Source organism: Oncorhynchus keta, chromosome 5, assembly GCF_023373465.1.
Source record: "Oncorhynchus keta strain PuntledgeMale-10-30-2019 chromosome 5, Oket_V2, whole genome shotgun sequence".
Classification (NCBI taxonomy): domain Eukaryota; kingdom Metazoa; phylum Chordata; class Actinopteri; order Salmoniformes; family Salmonidae; genus Oncorhynchus; species Oncorhynchus keta.
In genome coordinates this window covers 28,576,225-28,594,823 of record NC_068425.1, presented here as the reverse complement: position 1 = coordinate 28,594,823, position 18,599 = coordinate 28,576,225, and the positions used below count along the sequence as shown (strand labels likewise).

At 44.4% G+C, this 18,599-nt stretch overlaps 1 protein-coding gene across 1 annotated transcript; it reads right to left on the bottom strand.

Annotated features, from left to right (window-relative positions):
• Positions 1 to 11,101: 11,101 nt before the first annotated feature.
• On the bottom strand, positions 11,102 to 17,239 carry LOC118375878 (ankyrin repeat domain-containing protein 40). The gene is made up of 6 exons (XM_052520011.1): positions 16,817 to 17,239; positions 16,160 to 16,308; positions 15,447 to 15,834; positions 15,236 to 15,405; positions 14,752 to 14,933; positions 11,102 to 11,755 (listed from the first exon to the last, which is right to left on the bottom strand). The coding sequence occupies exons 1-6, from the start codon at positions 16,948 to 16,950 to the stop codon at positions 11,612 to 11,614; spliced, it is 1,167 nt and encodes a 388-aa protein (XP_052375971.1). The 5' UTR covers positions 16,951 to 17,239; the 3' UTR covers positions 11,102 to 11,611.
• Between the last annotated feature and the right edge of the window lie 1,360 nt (positions 17,240 to 18,599).

Genomic DNA, 18,599 nt, shown 5'->3' with positions numbered 1-18,599 from the left:
CTGTGCTGTGCGCGTGTGGTGCGCAAGGCGCGTGTTGACACCTTTTCCCCCTTTGTGTAAATAGTTGGACCACCTTCATTGTAGCCCACTATGCAGCACTGTAAATGTGGAAAACATACTGTGGTAACATAAAAACGAATTATATTCATACTGATACAAGTATTTTTATATTAACACAATATTTACTCTTGTGTTGATACACATTTAGATATGTGGATAATAATATCTAAACAGTTAACCATCTGGATCAATATGGCCTTATTGAACACGTTGCATCGTGCTTTGTTCAACCTTTCCCAGGAGTGAGTTTACATCTTCAGAGGTGAATCAGTAAAACCATGTGGAATGAGCTTAATACATCCATAATATGGCAAGGGTCGAATTATTGGAGATCTTTGCTCTGAGACTTCTCTCCTACTACTGTAGGCTATATGATACTGGGTGGAATGTAGCCTAGCAGTTAGCGCATTGGGCCACTAACCGAAAGGTCGCTAGTTCAAATCCCGGAGCCGACAAGGGATGTGCTCTTGAACAAGGGACTTAACCCTAAAATGCTCCAGGGTCGCCATAGACAATGGTTTTCCCCACTCTCCAAGGGTGTCTCAGGGAGAGTTACGATATGCAAAACACATTTCCTATTCACAGAGTTGTGATATGCAAAACACATTTCTTATTCACACATGCATATAAAACACACTTGTACATGTGTGAAATAGGACAAATATAAGCACTGACTAAATTATGATGACTATTGTAGGTCGTGCTATACTGTATGTACAGTGTGAATGGGTCACACTATGGGTCTCCTGGGGATGGCACCATACCCAGTGATATTCTTCACAGACACAGTATTTTGTCACCAAGCTTGGGTAAGTTACTTTCTAAATGTAATCAGTTACAGTTACTAGTTACCTGTCCAACATTTTTATCCGTAACTTAACTTTTGGACTACCCAAACTCAGTAACATAATCTGATTACTTTCAGCTACTTTTTGTTTACTTTACCTTTAAGAGGCATTAGAAGAAGACAAAAATGATCCATCAAATGCATTTGGTGTGTCATCATAGTCGTCTCTGACGTGTGGCCAGACTCCCTCAGCTGCAACAAACTTAAACTTGCTCCTTTTTCAATGCTGAATTGAATATCATTGAGAAAACAGATAGATGGCATAATGTATTTGTTTTCACAAACATCCTCTCTTAATTTTAAAGTAATCCAAGAAGCAATCATCTACTTTCTTTCTAAAGTATCTGCAATCTGATTACAATATTTTTTCTTGTAACATAATTGATTACAGTTTTTTTTATGTAATCAGATTACATGTAATTTACATTTTATTTTTTAAATGTTTATTTCACCTTTATTTAACCAGGTAGGCTAGTTGAGAACAAGTTCTCATTTGCAACTGCGACCTGGCCAAGATAAAGCATAGCAGTGTGAACAGACAACACAGAGTTACACATGGAGTAAACAATTAACATGTAACCAGTTACTCCCCAACTCTGCTTGTCATCCTGGGGTCAAAGGTTTGTATTGAACTCTGGAGAACGCTCACACATCTCCCTACTCGCCACTGATGAATATGCCTCATGATTATGGAAACATCAGCAACACCTTGATCCTCTGTCATAAGACCTGTATAACACTGACAGAACATTGGCATGACACGTTATAAACAGTCAACAGAGGACTCAATGAAGAAATGAGTACACAATGTTTTGACGTGTCGCAAAGGAACAGCCTACCTTAAGAACAACTCCCTTTCTGCCTAATTTCCATTTTCCGAGACCTCTCAGCCCATCTACTATCACTGTTCTGAACATTAGTTCCACGGGAGGCTGCTGAGGGGAGGACGCCACATAACAATGGCTGGAATGGAGTAAATGGAATGGTATCATACACATGGAAACCATATGTTTGATGTGTTCAATACCATTCCATGTATTCCTTTCCAGCCATTACTATGAGCCGTCCTGTAGTTAGTTCTGAAAGAGAGAGGGTCCATGATGTTCACACACAGAGGTACAACAGGATCTTTCCCATAGCTGTCAACCCAACATTCTATGGGACATGGATTGAGTGGTCTGTATGCATGTGTAAATCTACATCAGTCTCTCTGCATCCAGTCTCCTTCCAAGTGGAGTCCCTGCTGTGTCTAAGAGGCCCAGGCCCCTGCAGCTCTAACTTCAGTCAGAGCCCTCACTGACCAGGCACACTGGCAGACTAGCAACCTGCTGCTCACACACATAAACACACACACAGATTCCACACATGTATGCATACACATTCACCACAAACACACTCATACATGCTAACAAACTAACGTGCGCGCGCGCACACACAACACACACACACACACATAGACACACACACACACACACACACACACTACCATAATCTGAGCAACAGTACAAAGTGATCCCTTTTCTCACAACATGCATTCAGACGGTTTGATGCCTCCTCACCCCCAGCCTCACCCCCAGCCTCCCCCTCCAGCCCTCACCCCTGGGAGGTTGAGACCCCAACATTCCCACCAATGCTGACACATGAAGGCTTAAAAACATGTCACATATTGAATAACGATTTCCAGAGAACCCCCTCCAAGCACTCTGACACCCTCCTTGCATTCAGCCTATATGTCTTGTCTGCAAACAGTCCTTTTGACCTTCTGTGAGGACTTTGCAGGCTCTCTGAACCTTGTCCAAAACAAGCACAATGTTTTTTTGATCACTTATATAATCTTATCCAAACCCACGCAATTTCACAGTATGGAGACATGATAATAAAACAGTCACATAAATATTCTATAAGTTCCTGTGTGTTTTGGTGTTCTTACAAAGGATTTTATTTCCTGTTAAAATAAACAGGGGTGTGAGGTGTTTTCTCGTACTGTCTTTCCCTTGTTGCTGGCAGTACTCCATCAATCTACAAGTAAAAAAGCTGAATGCCATAAACATAATGAAATGTAGCTCACTGAAAACCAGCTAAGTAAACTAGACAATATTTCAAAATTCCCCAAATTGCGTTATTTCACAGGTTGACATAGTGTGATTTGTAACCAGCAATACAATCACAACCACCACACAAAGCCCTCTTGCCTTGGTTAACTCAAGCCAATAAGGTCCAGATGGGGTGATGTGTGATGTGATCTGTCATTCTGAGAAAACACCTAAATCTGATACTGAATCTGTTCTTAATCTGTTCCTACCTAGATTCCCTTCTCGCCACCCTGCCCTCTCAAATACGGGAACATTTTACACATTTGCCAGGACAATATTAGATAGTGAATAGAATTTATAGAATACTGAGTCACAGGACAAAGGATAGATTAGCATACAATCAAGAACAATTAGTTCAGTTCAACCAAACCTCCAATAATTGGCATCTTTGAGTTGCAGTCTGACAGATGGGGATATGGGGATGTGTTGTTAATCAAAATGAAGCTGGTCAAGGACTGCCTCGATCAAGGGCTGGTCAAAGACTGCCTCGGTCAAGGGCTGGTCAAAGACTGCCTCGGTCAAGGGCTGGTCAAAGACTGCCTCAGTCAAGGGCTGGTCAAAGCCTGCCTCGGTCAAGGGATGGTCAAAGCCTGCCTCGGGCAAGGGCTGGTCAAAGACTGCCTCGGTCAAGGGCTTCACTGCCTACACTGACTTCTGAATCAGCATCTAATTCTATGATTTTTATCCACCAGAAAATGACCTGTGACCAAGCTATACAAAAGGGTTCTTCGGCTGTCTCCATAGGAGAACCCTTTTTGGTTCCAGGTAGAACTCTTTTGGGTTCCATGTAGAACCCGCTGTGTAAAGGGTTCTACCTGGAACCAAAATGGTTCTTCAAAGGGTTCTCCTATGGGTAAAGCCAAAGAACCCTTTAAGGTTCTAGTTAGCACATTTTTTTTCTAAGAGTTTAGCGATGCAGTAATACCTGATTATCTCCTTGAAGCTGTGACCAGTACAGCACCTGTTTCCCACTGTGATGTAGCAGCCCTCAGAAATACACAGCGGGCTTAGAATGTGCCTGAAATGGTTTTCCATTCCTGCCTTTTTCTCTTTTTACAGTGGGTTTACAATGTTGTATGTGCATTTGTGCAACAGCTAAGTAGCGCTGTGCTTTATCCCCTGGTGAATGGCACGAATTGCACGAAAACCATGGTGCAGGGCCACAGTCCAAACCCATCACTTTAGGTACCTGTGAGTAACGTCGCCCTTTGTCTCCGTTCCTGCGGGGAACATATCCAAAGTTTCTGACCCTAAAAGCACTTAGGAGCCTTGGAAGAGCCAGCCACTGGCTTTGCAGATGGTTCTGTCTGGGTAGGGACTGAGGGCTGTTAAAAAAACAATGAAGGTGTTATTGCTGGTTCTAATCTTATTAAAGTGTCTGACACCAAGACAAAGGAGAGGAACGCGTCCGGCCTCAGCGGCAGCCTAAGCTGGTTCCTAGACCCTGACCCAGGGAGGAGGCCAGACACATGATGGCTAGACATGGCACACGTGTGCAGACACACACGCACACACACACACACACACACACACACACACACACACACACACACACACACACACACACACACACACACACACACACACACACACACACACACACACACACACACACGAACATGAACATGAAGGTCAAACACCCAGGTGCATAGACTTAACTACATGCGGACACACACACTCCCACACATATCCGCCCGCCCTGACCAAACAGACAGCGGCTAGACATGTAGCAAACAAACAAACATACAGACCTACTTACCTACGCACATACACACACCTACGAGCACGTCAGCACACAAATATCACTCCGTTAAGTGTCACTTTCCAGCCGGTTGGTATTACGCAACTAGTGCCTTGCTCTTGTGTCAGTTGAGCAGGCCTTAAAACATCTGCTGACCACATGAGGAATATTTTCATTCCTTTTCCAACCAGCTTGTGCACTTCGCACATATTTGGGGGCAGTGTGGCGATAGCTTACTCACTGTTTGTGTTCTTTAAATTAGGAAGAGAACATAATAACATTCCTGCACTCTTGAACATGGGCTTTTATAGTACATGTCAACACTTATACAGACATTGTGTGCAGGGTCAAGTGTGTGTGGACCGGCTGAAAACAAAGCTGTACACAACTAACTATCAGGAACAGCCACTAAGGACATCTGACATCTGCTCCTGTCACCTAAAGGATTTCTGCTCCTGTCACCTGTAGGATTTCTGCTCCTGTCACCTAAAGGATTTCTGCTCCTGTCACCTAAAGGATTTCTGCTCCTGTCACCTATAGGATTTCTGCTCCTGTCACCTAAAGGATTTCTGCTCCTGTCACCTATAGGATTTCTGCTCCTGTCACCTAAAGGATTTCTGCTCCTGTCACCTATAGGATTTCTGCTCCTGTCACCTAAAGGATTTCTGCTCCTGTCACCTAAAGGATTTCTGCTCCTGTCACCTAAAGGATTTCTGCTCCTGTCACCTAAAGGATTTCTGCTCCTGTCACCTAAAGGATTTCTGCTCCTGTCACCTATAGGATTTCTGCTCCTGTCACCTAAAGGATTTCTGCTCCTGTCACCTAAAGGATTTCTGCTCCTGTCACCTAAAGGATTTCTGCTCCTGTCACATAAAGGATTTCTGCTCCTGTCACCTAAAGGATTTCTGCTCCTGTCACCTGTAGGATTTCTGCTCCTGTCACCTGTAGGATTTCTGCTCCTGTCACCTAAAGGATTTCTGCTCCTGTCACATAAAGGATTTATGCTCCTGTCACCTAAAGGATTTCTGCTCCTGTCACCTGTAGGATTTCTGCTCCTGTCACCTAAAGGATTTCTGCTCCTGTCACCTAAAGGATTTCTGCTCCTGTCATCTGTAGAATTTCTGCTCCTGTCACCTAAAGGATTTCTGCTCCTACCACCTGTAGGATTTCTGCTCCTGTCACCTAAAGGATTTCTGCTCCTGTCACCTAAAGGATTTCTGCTCCTGTCACCTAAAGGATTTCTGCTCCTGTCACCTGTAGGATTTCTGCTCCTGTCACCTAAAGGATTTCTGCTCCTGTCACCTAAAGGATTTCTGCTCCTGTCACCTGTAGGATTTCTGCTCCTGTCACCTAAAGGATTTCTGCTCCTGTCACCTAAAGGATTTCTGCTCCTGTCACCTAAAGGATTTCTGCTCCTGTCACCTAGAGGATTTCTGCTCCTGTCACCTAAATGACTTCTGCTCCTGTCACCTGTAGGATTTCTGCTCCTGTCACCTAAAGGATTTCTGCTCCTGTCACCTAAAGGATTTCTGCTCCTGTCACCTAAAGGATTTCTGCTCCTGTCACCTAAAGGATTTCTGCTCCTGTCACCTAAAGGATTTCTGCTCCTGTCACCTAAAGGATTTCTGCTCCTGTCACCTAAAGGATTTCTGCTCCTGTCACCTAAAGGATTTCTGCTCCTGTCACCTGTAGGATTTCTGCTCCTGTCACCTAAAGGATTTCTGCTCCTGTCAACTAAAGGATTTCTGCTCCTGTCACCTAAAGGATTTCTGCCCCATTCACCTAGGGCTGTTCAATTCTAGCTTTTGTTATGAGATTCCACTCCGACTAAAGCAGCTGTGTTATTTTGAGACCCCACTCCCACCTGTACTTGGGGAAGCAGCTATGTTGTGTCAAAGTCCCTGAGGTCAATCTACACATCAATCTACACATCCAATCATTCTCTTGGAGCTTCACCAGTGAGACTGGAGAGAGGAATAAGGTCTGCCTGCCACTGAGCCACTGGTAGGAAGGAAAACAATTCCCATGCTTGTTTCTGGTTACCAAAGTCACCAAAAGCCACGTTTCTAGATAAAGGGACCTTGAAAAAACTTTCATCACCGTTAGTGAAGCATCAATTTGATTATGCATGCACTAACTGGTACAGTAGCTCCCCCAACTTCACCAAGAACAAGTTAGACAGCTCCAAATAACATGTCAAGGATCATTCTGAATCTTAGTCATCAGGCTCATGTTGTGGCTATCAGTTGATAAAAGGGTCCCGCAGCGTAAGCTGGCATTGGCCCATAACATCGTGTACCCCAGTATCTAAAAAACTATTTTACTGATGTTATGTATTATTAAATTGTTAAATAAAATTGTATTTTTTTGTTGTTGACCAAACTGGCACTGTCAATGGACTGGAATAAATAAAGAGATTTGGAGTGGTTGATGACTAGGCTGTTTAAAGTTGAACAAATTAATGACTTTTCCACTCCTAAATTGTGTGTGAACTAAAGTGATGTGCTTCTGTAGGTTTTCTACCTTCGTCTGACACTACACTGAACTAGTCTTCTTCTTTATCCATCTGCACAAAATCTTAAACCAGGAAGAATCATGTTTTCAGAGGTATCTAGACTATGTACTGAGTGTACACATTAGAAACACCTGCTATTTCCATGACATAGACTGACCAGGTAAATCCAGTTGAAAGCTATGATCCCTTATTGATGTCACATGTTATTAAATCCACTACAGTCAGTGGAGATGAATGGGGTGGAGACAGGTTAAGAAGGATTGTTAAGACTTAAAACAAGTGAGACATGGATTGTGTATGTGTGCCATTCAGAGGGTGAACAGGCAAGACTTAGAGTGAGAGATTTAAGTGCCTTTGAACAGGATATGGTAGTAGGTGCCAGGCTCACCGGTTTGAGTGTGTCAAGAACTGTAACCTTGCTGGGCTTTTCACAGACAACAGTTTCCCGTGTATCAATAATGATCTACCACCCAAAGGACATCCAGCCACCTTGACACAACTGTGGGAAGCACTGGAGTCAACATGTGTGGAAAGCTTTTCACGTTGTAGAGTCCATGTCCCGATGAATTGAGTCTGTCCTGAGCACAAAAGGGGTGCAACTCTACAGTATATTAGGGCGGTGTTCCTAATGGTTTGTACACTGTGTATGTATCCTATTGTAATAACACCCCCCGACTCCCAAATCAATCTAGTTAAACAATTTTAAAGCTCCATATAATCATGCTTTTTGGATGAAATTTAAGCATGTTTCATTTGAAATGATTTACTTTGGGAGGAGAGCAAGGCAGTGAACAGTTACACCACTGCATTGGCATGGTTGATTCATGTCAACACTGACCTAACTACACCCTCTAGTGGATCTTAGCAGAAACAGACGAGGCTTCAATTCAGTTCTCTGCCATATTCATAATTACCATCTGATCCTTTGATATAACCACCAATTTCCGACAAAAGGACAGATTGATCAAGTTACCCACCATGCTTTATCAAAGAACAGGTACAGGTCTTCACAATCAAACACAAGTTAAACAGTGCCTATAAGGAATTTATCAAAGGTACACAGGACATATAAAAATATCAGACTCTGAATGCATAGGTAAAGTTACTGTATTCTTCCTCTAGAACATGAGCAATCAATCAGTACAATGTTAGTCATCCATTTCACAGAACTAGTATTCATTCTGGAACATTCTAGAACACTGGTGCTCCTTCACTGGGCACAAAATGGCCGTTGGCATTTCAAACATCATCATTCAGCTTCTTCAACCAGGTACCTCTCGGTCTCGTGGCACAAGTTAGGAATACAAAAATTATCTGGAGAGCCCATTTGACATGTTCAAGTTAGTCTTGTATTTCTTCAACATTTACACTCAACCCATTCAACACAGTAGATACTGTGGCTTTACACTTGGTTTCATCCTAGCTGCAACCTACCTTCCCTTTCACCCCCATTGATAAACACGGTCCATACTTGTAGGCATCGATACAAACTAAAGACATTTCTCGTTAAAAAAGGAAATGACAAATGAATAAAAATATATAACCATTAAACATACTAAGACAGCCAGAGCTTAAGGTATACATCTGAACGGTAAACAATTAACGCCTTTGTTAGTAACTGACTGTTGATTGTTTATAAACTTCTGTAGTGGGCCACTGACTGTACCATTGAACTGAATGTTAACCAGCATAAAGGACTGATAGGACATGTTAGGGTCTTAGTCTTCCTCTATGAGCAAATGTGTTTGTCATAAAGCATTTTAAGCAGTAATCTTTTCAATCAATGCACTCTCATTCAGCTTCAAAACTAACGTTTGCGTTCTTGTGTATGAATCGTCATTTATACTCAAACAAAGAAGTAGCAAACACCACAACTTGACAAAAGTCAAATGTCAGTAGGTTAAACTCGGGGACCCCTTAAGAGCTAACATTTGATCTCTAGCTAGCTTACATGTTAATGTAGGTTATGTGTTTAAAACGTTCTCACAGAGCAGTGTGAACTTGAGTATTATGACAAATGCCCTGTATGATAGAAGCAACAGGGAGAATTGCTGGGAAACGTGTTATGGAAGCACTCAAACATAACAGCCGTGTCAAACTTATGAAACAGAAACAATCCTTTCAAACTGTCCTTTGCCCACGTCATTCAGTTCACTCCGAAAAAACTAAAAACATTTCATACAGCAATTCAAAAATAGGACATTTATGATAGATAATCTATTGTGGAGAACCATACTATTTTTCTGGCTAGGTTTGTATTTGGTTTTGATCTAATCACAGTAAATGGAACTATCTTAAGCGAGCGATCAGAAACAGTTTAAAATGCTCATTTTAGGGAACCCCTACTTGAGCTGGGAATATACTTCCCCTAAAGTGAACCTAGCAGATTCTGCTTCAATCAATAATACCTGAACTCTATAGGAACGGTCTACCATTCAATTCATTCACAGCTGAAAGTGTCAGTTGAATATTAGACCCAATAACTGTTAAATTGAAAATAACCCCTCACACACAAACATTCAACCAAACTGTAGAACATTTAAATATTGCCCCTGCACCCAATACATGTTCATCTAAATGAGTTTTGTTTCAGCAAGTAAACATTGTAGAATAAAACTAAATTCATAGAGCAGGAGCAATGAAGAATTGTTCCACATTGGGTGTTTGATTGAAATCCAGACGGTGTCTGTGGAGCTAGTTAACCATAGCATCTGTTAGAAGGCCGTTATCTTCCAACTGACGAAGAGAGTTCTTTAAGAAACAGACACACCGTCTTAACAATACGGATTACACTTGAAGCATCTGTTTGCTTACTAAGCACATAAACAGTTCTACGAAACTAACAAAAACTTCTCAATTGGCAAGAGACAACACTCAAACCCACTCCCTCTTAGATGATCAAACCTCAGCAGCACAAAGCAACATCTCGGTTAATAGCTCCATCAACATCCACCTAAGAACAAATAAACAGGGTAGTGTGATAACATGGGCAACCACTGAAGGAAAAACTGGAAATATCACTGAAGTGTGGGAGTATGACTGAGTGTGTGTGTGCAGTCTGCAGCATGGGTGTGAATGCCAGTTGGAACGTCGGCAGCCACCTGCTATGCCCACTAAGCAAGCGGCAATACTGCATGTTGCTGTGTGCAAGTCAGCTGTGTCGCAACATTGTACTAAGCCGCCCATGTTGGACTAATAAGAGCCATGGCTGTATATCAGAAGAGCTGTTCAAATGGCCTCTACTCTGCTCAACCCCCTCATTCCCAGGAGCCAAGTCCCCAGTACATGTATGACTAATGCCCAGTACAAAGGGATCCATGTACAGTACATAAGTTAAGCCATCTAGGAAGACTGTCACTGTCCCTCAACGCCAATGTTCCACTGTAGCCCGACAACACACAGAGGGAAGAGAAGAGGGGACAGAGAGGGAAGGAGGCCCAAATTCTTCAGTATGTAACTGAGGACATGATGCATGAGCAATCGGTTAGCGAGCGCTGCATGGGGACAGACTGGCAGGGAGCAAGGCAAGGACAGGCAGGGCGACCACGTTACCTAGCTAACACAACAGGATTTTAAACAAACCCCCAATAACGCTGGCTGAACGACACCGGATCATAATGCAATGAAATTGACTAATAACGATAGTGGCTATTACGGTCAATAGAGAGATAGTAGGGTCCACATGGACATCAGGGTCTGTCTGTCCGTCCTGTTGGTTTCTAGTAGGTGAGTCTGGAGGCATTCATGTTGTAGCAGGGTCTGTCTGTGTGTCTGTCCATCCTGTTGGTCTCTAGTAGGTGAGTCTGGAGGCTTCATGTTGGTAGTGTCTGTCTGTGTGTCTGTCAATCCTGTTGGTCTCTAGTAGGTGAGTCTGGAGGCCTTCATGTTGTAGTAGTGTCTGTCTGTGTGTCTGTCAATCCTGTTGGTCTCTAGTAGGTGAGTCTGGAGGCCTTCATGTTGTAGTAGTGTCTGTCTGTGTGTCTGTCAATCCTGTTGGTCTCTAGTAGGTGAGTCTGGAGGCCTTCATGTTGTAGTAGTGTCTGTCTGTGTGTCTGTCCATCCTGTTGGTCTCTAGTAGGTGAGTCTGGAGGCCTTCATGTTGTAGTAGTGTCTGTCTGTGTGTCTGTCAATCCTGTTAGTCTCTAGTAGGTGAGTCTGGAGGCCTTCATGTTGTAGTAGTGTCTGTCTGTGTGTCTGTCAATCCTGTTGGTCTCTAGTAGGTGAGTCTGGAGACCTTCATGTTGTAGTAGTGTCTGTCTGTGTGTCTGTCCATCCTGTTAGTCTCTAGTAGGTGAGTCTGGAGGCCTTCATGTTGTAGTAGTGTCTGTCTGTGTGTCTGTCAATCCTGTTGGTCTCTAGTAGGTGAGTCTGGAGGCCTTCATGTTGTAGCAGGGTCTGTCGGTGAGGCCTCCCGCCCCAGAGAGGAGTGCCAGGCCCTCAGCCTTCTCCAGCACCACCTCTAACTCCTGGAAGTCCTGCAGCCGAGCCACGTCTTTGTCCTGGGAATAATAAAGTTACATTCAATAAAACATCTTTATTGTCCACAAAAGGTCCAATTGTTTGTAGTGATTACGGTACAAAATCGAGTACATACATTGTTTCATCACACACAGGACTTACAGACATTGAGTGGGAGGATAGAAGAGACGTGTGTGTGTGTGTGTGTGTGTGTGTGTGTGTGTGTGTGTGTGTGTGTGTGTGTGTGTGTGTGTGTGTGTGTGTGTGTGTGTGTTTCACAGTCTTAGAGTCTTAGTCAGCAGTTGTTCTGGGATTACATAATGTGACAACAGCTCCCTTCATAACTGGATGGGTGACATTGTTTTCATATCAAACCCACCCATGCAGTGCAAGATGGGACTACCGTGTGCCATGGAACACAATGTAGCTCAAATCAATTAACTTGCAAACATTAACATTTTTGTGGCCCTAACTCATAAGAAAAGAGCTGTACACACACTCTCACTCTCATGCAAATTATTTATTAAAATGGTAATAATGGGTGACCATCATTCCATCATCAAGCAGCCGTCATGATCAGTGTTTCCAACCTAACAGAACAGCGTGGTGCTCAACCCTAACAGAACAGAGCCTAACAGAACAGCGTGGTGCTCCAACCTAACAGAACAGCGTGGTGCTCAACCTAACAGAACAGCGTGGTGCTCCAACCTAACAGAACAGCGTGGTGCTCCAACCTAACAGAACAGCGTGGTGCTCCAACCTAACAGAACAGCGTGGTGCTCCAACCTAACAGCTCCAACCTAACAGAACAGCGTTTGCGCTCCAACCTAACAGAACAGCGTTGCTCCAACCTAACAGAACAGCGTGGTGCTCCAACCTAACAGAACAGCGTGGTGCTCCAACCTAACAGAACAGCGTGGTGCTCCAACCTAACAGAACAGCGTGGTGCTCCAACCTAACAGAACAGCATGGTGCTCCAACCTAACAGAACAGCATGGTGCTCCAACCTAACAGAACAGCATGGTGCTCCAACCTAACAGAACAGCGTGGTGCTCCAACCTAACAGAACAGCGTGGTGCTCCAACCTAACAGAACAGCGTGGTGCTCCAACCTAACAGAACAGCATGGTGCTCCAACCTAACAGAACAGCATGGTGCTCCAACCTAACAGAACAGCGTGGTGCTCCAACCTAACAGAACAGCATGTTGCCAACCTAACAGAACAGCGTGGTGCTCCAACCTAACAGAACAGCGTGGTGCTCCAACCTAACAGAACAGCTGGCGCTCCAACCTAACAGAACAGCGTGGCGCTCCAACCTAACAGAACAGCGTGGTGCGCTCCAACCTAACAGAACAGCGTGGTGCTCCAACCTAACAGAACAGCGTGGTGCTCAGAACAAACTAACAGAACAGCGTGGTGCTCCAAACTAACAGAACAGCGTTGTGCTCCAACCTAACAGAACAGCGTTGTGCTCCAACCTAACAGAACAGCGTGGTGCTCCAACCTAACAGAACAGCGTGGTGCTTAACAGAACAGCGTGGTGCTCCAACCTAACAGAACAGCGTGGTGCTCCAACCTAACAGAACAGCGTGGTGCTCCAACCTAACAGAACAGCGTGGTGCTCCAACCTAACAGAACAGCGTGGTGCTCCAACCTAACAGAACAGCGTGGTGCTCCAACCTAACAGAACAGCGTGGTGCTCCAACCCTAACAGAACAGCGTGGTGCTCCAACCTAACAGAACAGCGTGGTGCTCCAACCCAACTAACAGAACAGCGTGGTGCTCCAACCTAACAGAACAGCGTGGTGTCTAAATCAGAACAGCGTGGTGCTCCAACCTAACAGAACAGCGTGGTGCTCCAACCTAACAGAACAGCGTGGTGCTCCAACCTAACAGAACAGCGTGGTGCTCCAACCTAACAGAACAGCGTGGTGCTCCAACCTAACAGAACAGCGTGGTGCTCCAACCTAACAGAACAGCGTGGTGCTCCAACCTAACAGAACAGCGTGGTGCCTAACAGAACAGCGTGGTGCTCCCAACAGAACAGTAACAGAACAGCGTGGTGCTCCAACCTAACAGAACAGCGTGGTGCTCCAACCTAACAGAACAGCGTGGTGCTCCAACCCCTAACAGAACAGCGTGGTGCTCCAACCTAACAGACAGCGTGGTGTCTAACCTAACAGAACAGCGTGGTGCTCCAACCTAACAGAACAGCGTGGTGCTCCAACTCTAACAGAACAGCGTGGTGCTCCAACCTAACAGAACAGCGTGGTGCTCCAACCTAACAGAACAGCGTGGTGCTCCAACCTAACAGAACAGCGTGGTGCTCCAACCCTAACAGAACAGCGTGGTGCTCCAACCTAACAGAACAGCGTGGTGCTCCAACCTAACAGAACAGCGTCTCAACCTAACAGAACAGCGTTGCGCTCCAACCTAACAGAACAGCGTGGTGCTAACAGAACAGCGTGGTGCTCCAACCTAACAGAACAGCGTGGTGCTCCAACCTAACAGAACAGCGTGGTGCTCCAACCTAACAGAACAGCGTGGTGCTCCAGCCTAACAGAACTCCAACCTAACAGAACAGCGTGGTGCTCCAACCTAACAGAACAGCGTTGCGCTCCAACCTAACAGAACAGCGTTGCGCTCCAACCCTAACAGAACAGCGTTGCGCTCAACCTAACAGAACAGCGTAACAGAACAGCGTGCGCGAACAGCGTCCAACCTAACAGAAGAGCGCGTGGCGCTCCAACCTAACAGAAGAGAAGAAGCGTTGCGCTCTAACCTAACAGAGCAGTGAACTGTCATCGAGGTGTGTCTAGGAGTGTTCCTGCCTGCCCTGCATCTTTATTAGTGGTGTCTGGCCCTGCCCCCGGCCTGCTCGCCCATTGAGCTGGTTAGTGAGTGGAACGGTAGCTGCAGCCTCAGGGTTCACAGTGCTAGTGCTCAGCCACTAGTGTTATAACCAGCCAGTTTGAGTACCAGAGTACCAGAGTGTGTGTTTTTGTGCCTGCGTGTGCGTGCCTCTGCCATTCCATACCTTTCGCAGCATGGTGTTGGGCAGCTTGGCGGATCTTCTCCACGTGTTCGGTGCTGATGTCAGCTCGCGACAGCACACCCGGAGCAGCGAGCGGTAGGTCAGCTCCTGTCTGTCCAGCTCCACCTCGCGTGAGTCGTTCTCCCGCGCGTTGGGGTTCTGGATGCGCACCTTTAAGACCAGCTCTGGGAGAGACACACAAATACACCAATGAGATTACGCTAGCTACTTCAGTGTGTAAGATGCAGTAGAGAGAACACTCAGCACCTGGGGCACATTCAGGCACACACATGGGGAGAAAGCATTGGATAATGGGTCTGAAAGTGCAGAGCAGTGATAAAACAGGCTCAACATGCAATGGGATTGGTTCCAAAAGAGCTCTGCTGTTGACTCAAATCAATGCTTGATCGAACACCACAACATTAGAGACAAACAGACATCAACAGCACAACATCAGCAGCAAGTGCAGTGTGGCGACCGTCCTTACCTTGCACATTGACAGGGAATGTACTGGTAAAGAAGAAAGGCTGGAAGGCAGGCATGTTACCCCCAGCACCCTGGCCACAGTTGAGCTGCTGAGGGAGGGACTGCTGCCGGGTCATAGATGGGTTAGCGTTAGCCACCTGGGCTTGGCTGCTACTGCTGGTGGTGCTGGGGCTGGGGAGGGCAGGGAGGAGAGCACACAGCCCCATTATGGGCCACCGAGTGTGGTACTCCCCATGGTTGACCAGGTGGGGCTCCATGGAGATGTCCATAGGCAGGCCTCCGTTGACGGTGAGAGACGAGGCGGGGCTCGGCGACACTCCGTTCTGCTGCGCCAATGGGATGAAGGCCCCCTCCCTCGGGATGTCAGAGAGTAGGCTCTGCGGTTGCTGAGGCAGCTGTTGCTCGTGGGTGGGCGACAGGAAGCTGAGTCACTGTGCGGGTCATCTGATGAGTGGTCTCCATTGCCATTTTGGGTCAACTGTGCCAATATGAGCTCAGCCTTGTTGTCCATCTTACTGTACATGAATGGCGGGTTGGACAGGTAGTTTGGGATGATTGGCAACTCAGGCTCCTTGATTTCAGGCACTTCCTCCTCCTCAACTGTGAAAAAATATATAAGACACCAAATTGAATTGGAGGGAGTCTTGAACATTGACATGCCCAGAGCATGCTGTGAAAACCAAAACATAGCAGGTCCTGGCAGGAGTCTCCATCTATGATCATTACCCAAATTGTGACCCCTAACTATGAGCAGGTAAAACAATTCACTGGCAATAAACTAGTGCTTAGGGGTGGCATTAGTGCTTCTAATAGTCATTAAATCCAAAATACAGCTATTATACACATATTTCATGAACATGTTTAAGAGAATTTTGACACAAAAACAGTAATAACTGGGAGAGTGGTGATGTGATGGGACATTTACCTCCTAACAGTCTTCTGATTTCAGGCTTAGAGGTCAGCTGGACAGCCAGCTCATCTTTAGCAGTGAGGATCTCTTGGTCAGCGCCAGAGTTCAGCAGGTAAGACACAACCGGTTTGTGGTTTCTCTTGCATGCCCAATGCAAACATGTCCTGAATAGGAGACAATGAAAAAAGTAAGTCTCTGATCTGCTCTGGGATGATTCATAATGTTGATGAAAGACTGACATTGCATGATGATGACTCAAACAGCCAATGTTGGAACAGTTATTGTGAATGATAAAGTAGCTACTGGAGGTAGATCCAGATGAAGTACAGCGTTCACCGACTTTACCTACGCAAATATTTGCACCCTGCAGCCAACATTTACTAGTTCATTTTTATTGTCATCATAGTCAAACTTGAGAACCCACGCGGGGGTATATTTGCATCACTTGCAGTTGAAGGAGACTGCCATCTAGGCATAATTGGATAACACACTATTCTTCTTAGGCCATTCATGAAATGGTGACATTTGACATGCCATTGCATAGAGCACGTTGCCAACATTGCGCCGGCAGCATTTTAACAATCAATCGATAAATAACATGTAAGGACGGGTGATTATTGATCAACTTGTGTTTAAGTTTGATTAATATATATATATATATGACACACTTACCATCCGTTTATTTCGTTTTGAGAGTTGATATTTACTCCGCTTTCCACTAAAATCCGCACCTCGTCGATGTCTCCAATCGCAGACGCCTCTCTCAAGCGCTCTTGCAATTCCTTATCCAACGATGTCGTTGACATTTTGTACAAATGATTAGCTAACTTAACGAGATCATGGGAGACAATAATGACTTTACAGGTCGTAAGAGGGTGACGCCTTGGTCTGAAAATAGCTGCTTAATTGCACTAAAAATAGCCGGGAGAAGCTAACGTTAACTGACTAACGTTAGATAGCTAGCTTTACAGCTACTAGGCTCGCGCAAGATTGTTGATGTCCGTAACGTTAAGCTTGACAAGAACAATGTTTATCAAAGGACACCATCAATGGTTAGTTTAATGTAATATGTTGTTGCTGCACCGGCTTGTCAACTCTTTTTAAATGAGTTTTGAAATTAAAGTCCATTACATTGTAGCTGTGTTGCGTAAAGGCTCCGAAGTGCGCTGTCAACTATTCCTCCCATATCGGGGACAGGTTTGAGTGTAACAACAGTGGGAAGAAAGTTGTATGTTCCTCCTTGAAAAATACGATTTATTTTAATTATCTCTCGTAATAATGAATGTTACAGTAACCCATGTGTTCTGTTGACATGTATTTACCCTGCACATACATATTTGAATGTTTAACGTACACTGTTTTGTGCAATATGTCCATGTATGCTCCGTTTGGAGTCAACGAGTTAGCTGTCCAACAGGTCTAGTTACAGGTTTTCTGGACGATATTCAGAAAATATCTGGTGTGTGTGTGTGTTTTAAAAGTACACGAATTGAAGACAGTGCTTACTGAGAGCACCTACAGCACCCTTGCTTTGTTCATTCCCACAAATAAGTAATTTTCTACCTCTAAACCTCCTTGAGGATTCCCTTGAAATCGTCTATATTGTCTTCAACCAAAATCATTCTAATTTTTCAGACTCAACAAAACTTTATAGCTTGACACCACAGTAGACTTTGACCTCATCGACTTAGTAGCATTTTAATCAAGGGTGAGGGTCACTGATTTACAGTTATACCCTTTTCAAAGTTGTGGTCAATCAATATTTGATTTCAAACTGATTTTGTGTATCAGAAAGTATATCATGTGGGGGACCTAGCCCAAACATGGACTAAAGCAGCCTAACATTACTCCTTATAGTCCAAGGACCCTTGCATGTTCTGTTTAAAGGCTCATTTGGCTCTGGAAGTCAAAGCAGCCAAATACTCCCATCTAAATGTGAATCGATTCTCAATTGAGGGTCAGGTCTTGACACGTTCCTGAATAATAAAGCATCACCTGAGGGAATGCCATTTAAAACAATTCCAAAATCTTTAGGAGAGACCTTGTAAAGTGATAAGACTTCTTTAGAACTAAGTAAATTACCCTCTGAATTTACCAGTTGGCTCACCAATAGGAATTTATTTCGGAACCAATATTCTAAAAGAATATTAAAATAAGTATTTTTATACAAAATGTCCCGATTATTCCATATATAATATCTGTGTGGAGAAAATTATGCTTATAAATTAAGGACCATGACAAGAAAACCTGCTGATGAAAAGCAGAAAGTTTCACTGGAACTTTGTCAATATTATAATTGCAAAACAACATGAAGTTAAGGCCACCAAAAGTAGAGAAGACATGATGAGGAATAAAATTCCAGATAGAAGTGGGTCTTCTTAGGAATTTTTTTATCCAATTGATCTTGAAATTATTATTTAAGGTAGTAAAGTCCAGAAAATTCAGCTCACCATGC

Coding starts and splice junctions, on each gene's coding strand:
- LOC118375878 (XM_052520011.1), bottom strand. CDS start 16,950: ATGTCAACGACATCGTTGGATAAGGAATTGCAAGAGCGCTTGAGAGAG. Junction 16,309..16,816: donor CAAAACGAAATAAACGGATG/GTAAGTGTGTCA, acceptor TCTCCTATTCAG/GACATGTTTGCATTGGGCAT. Junction 14,934..15,235: donor ATTCCCTGTCAATGTGCAAG/GTAAGGACGGTC, acceptor TGTCTCTCCCAG/AGCTGGTCTTAAAGGTGCGC.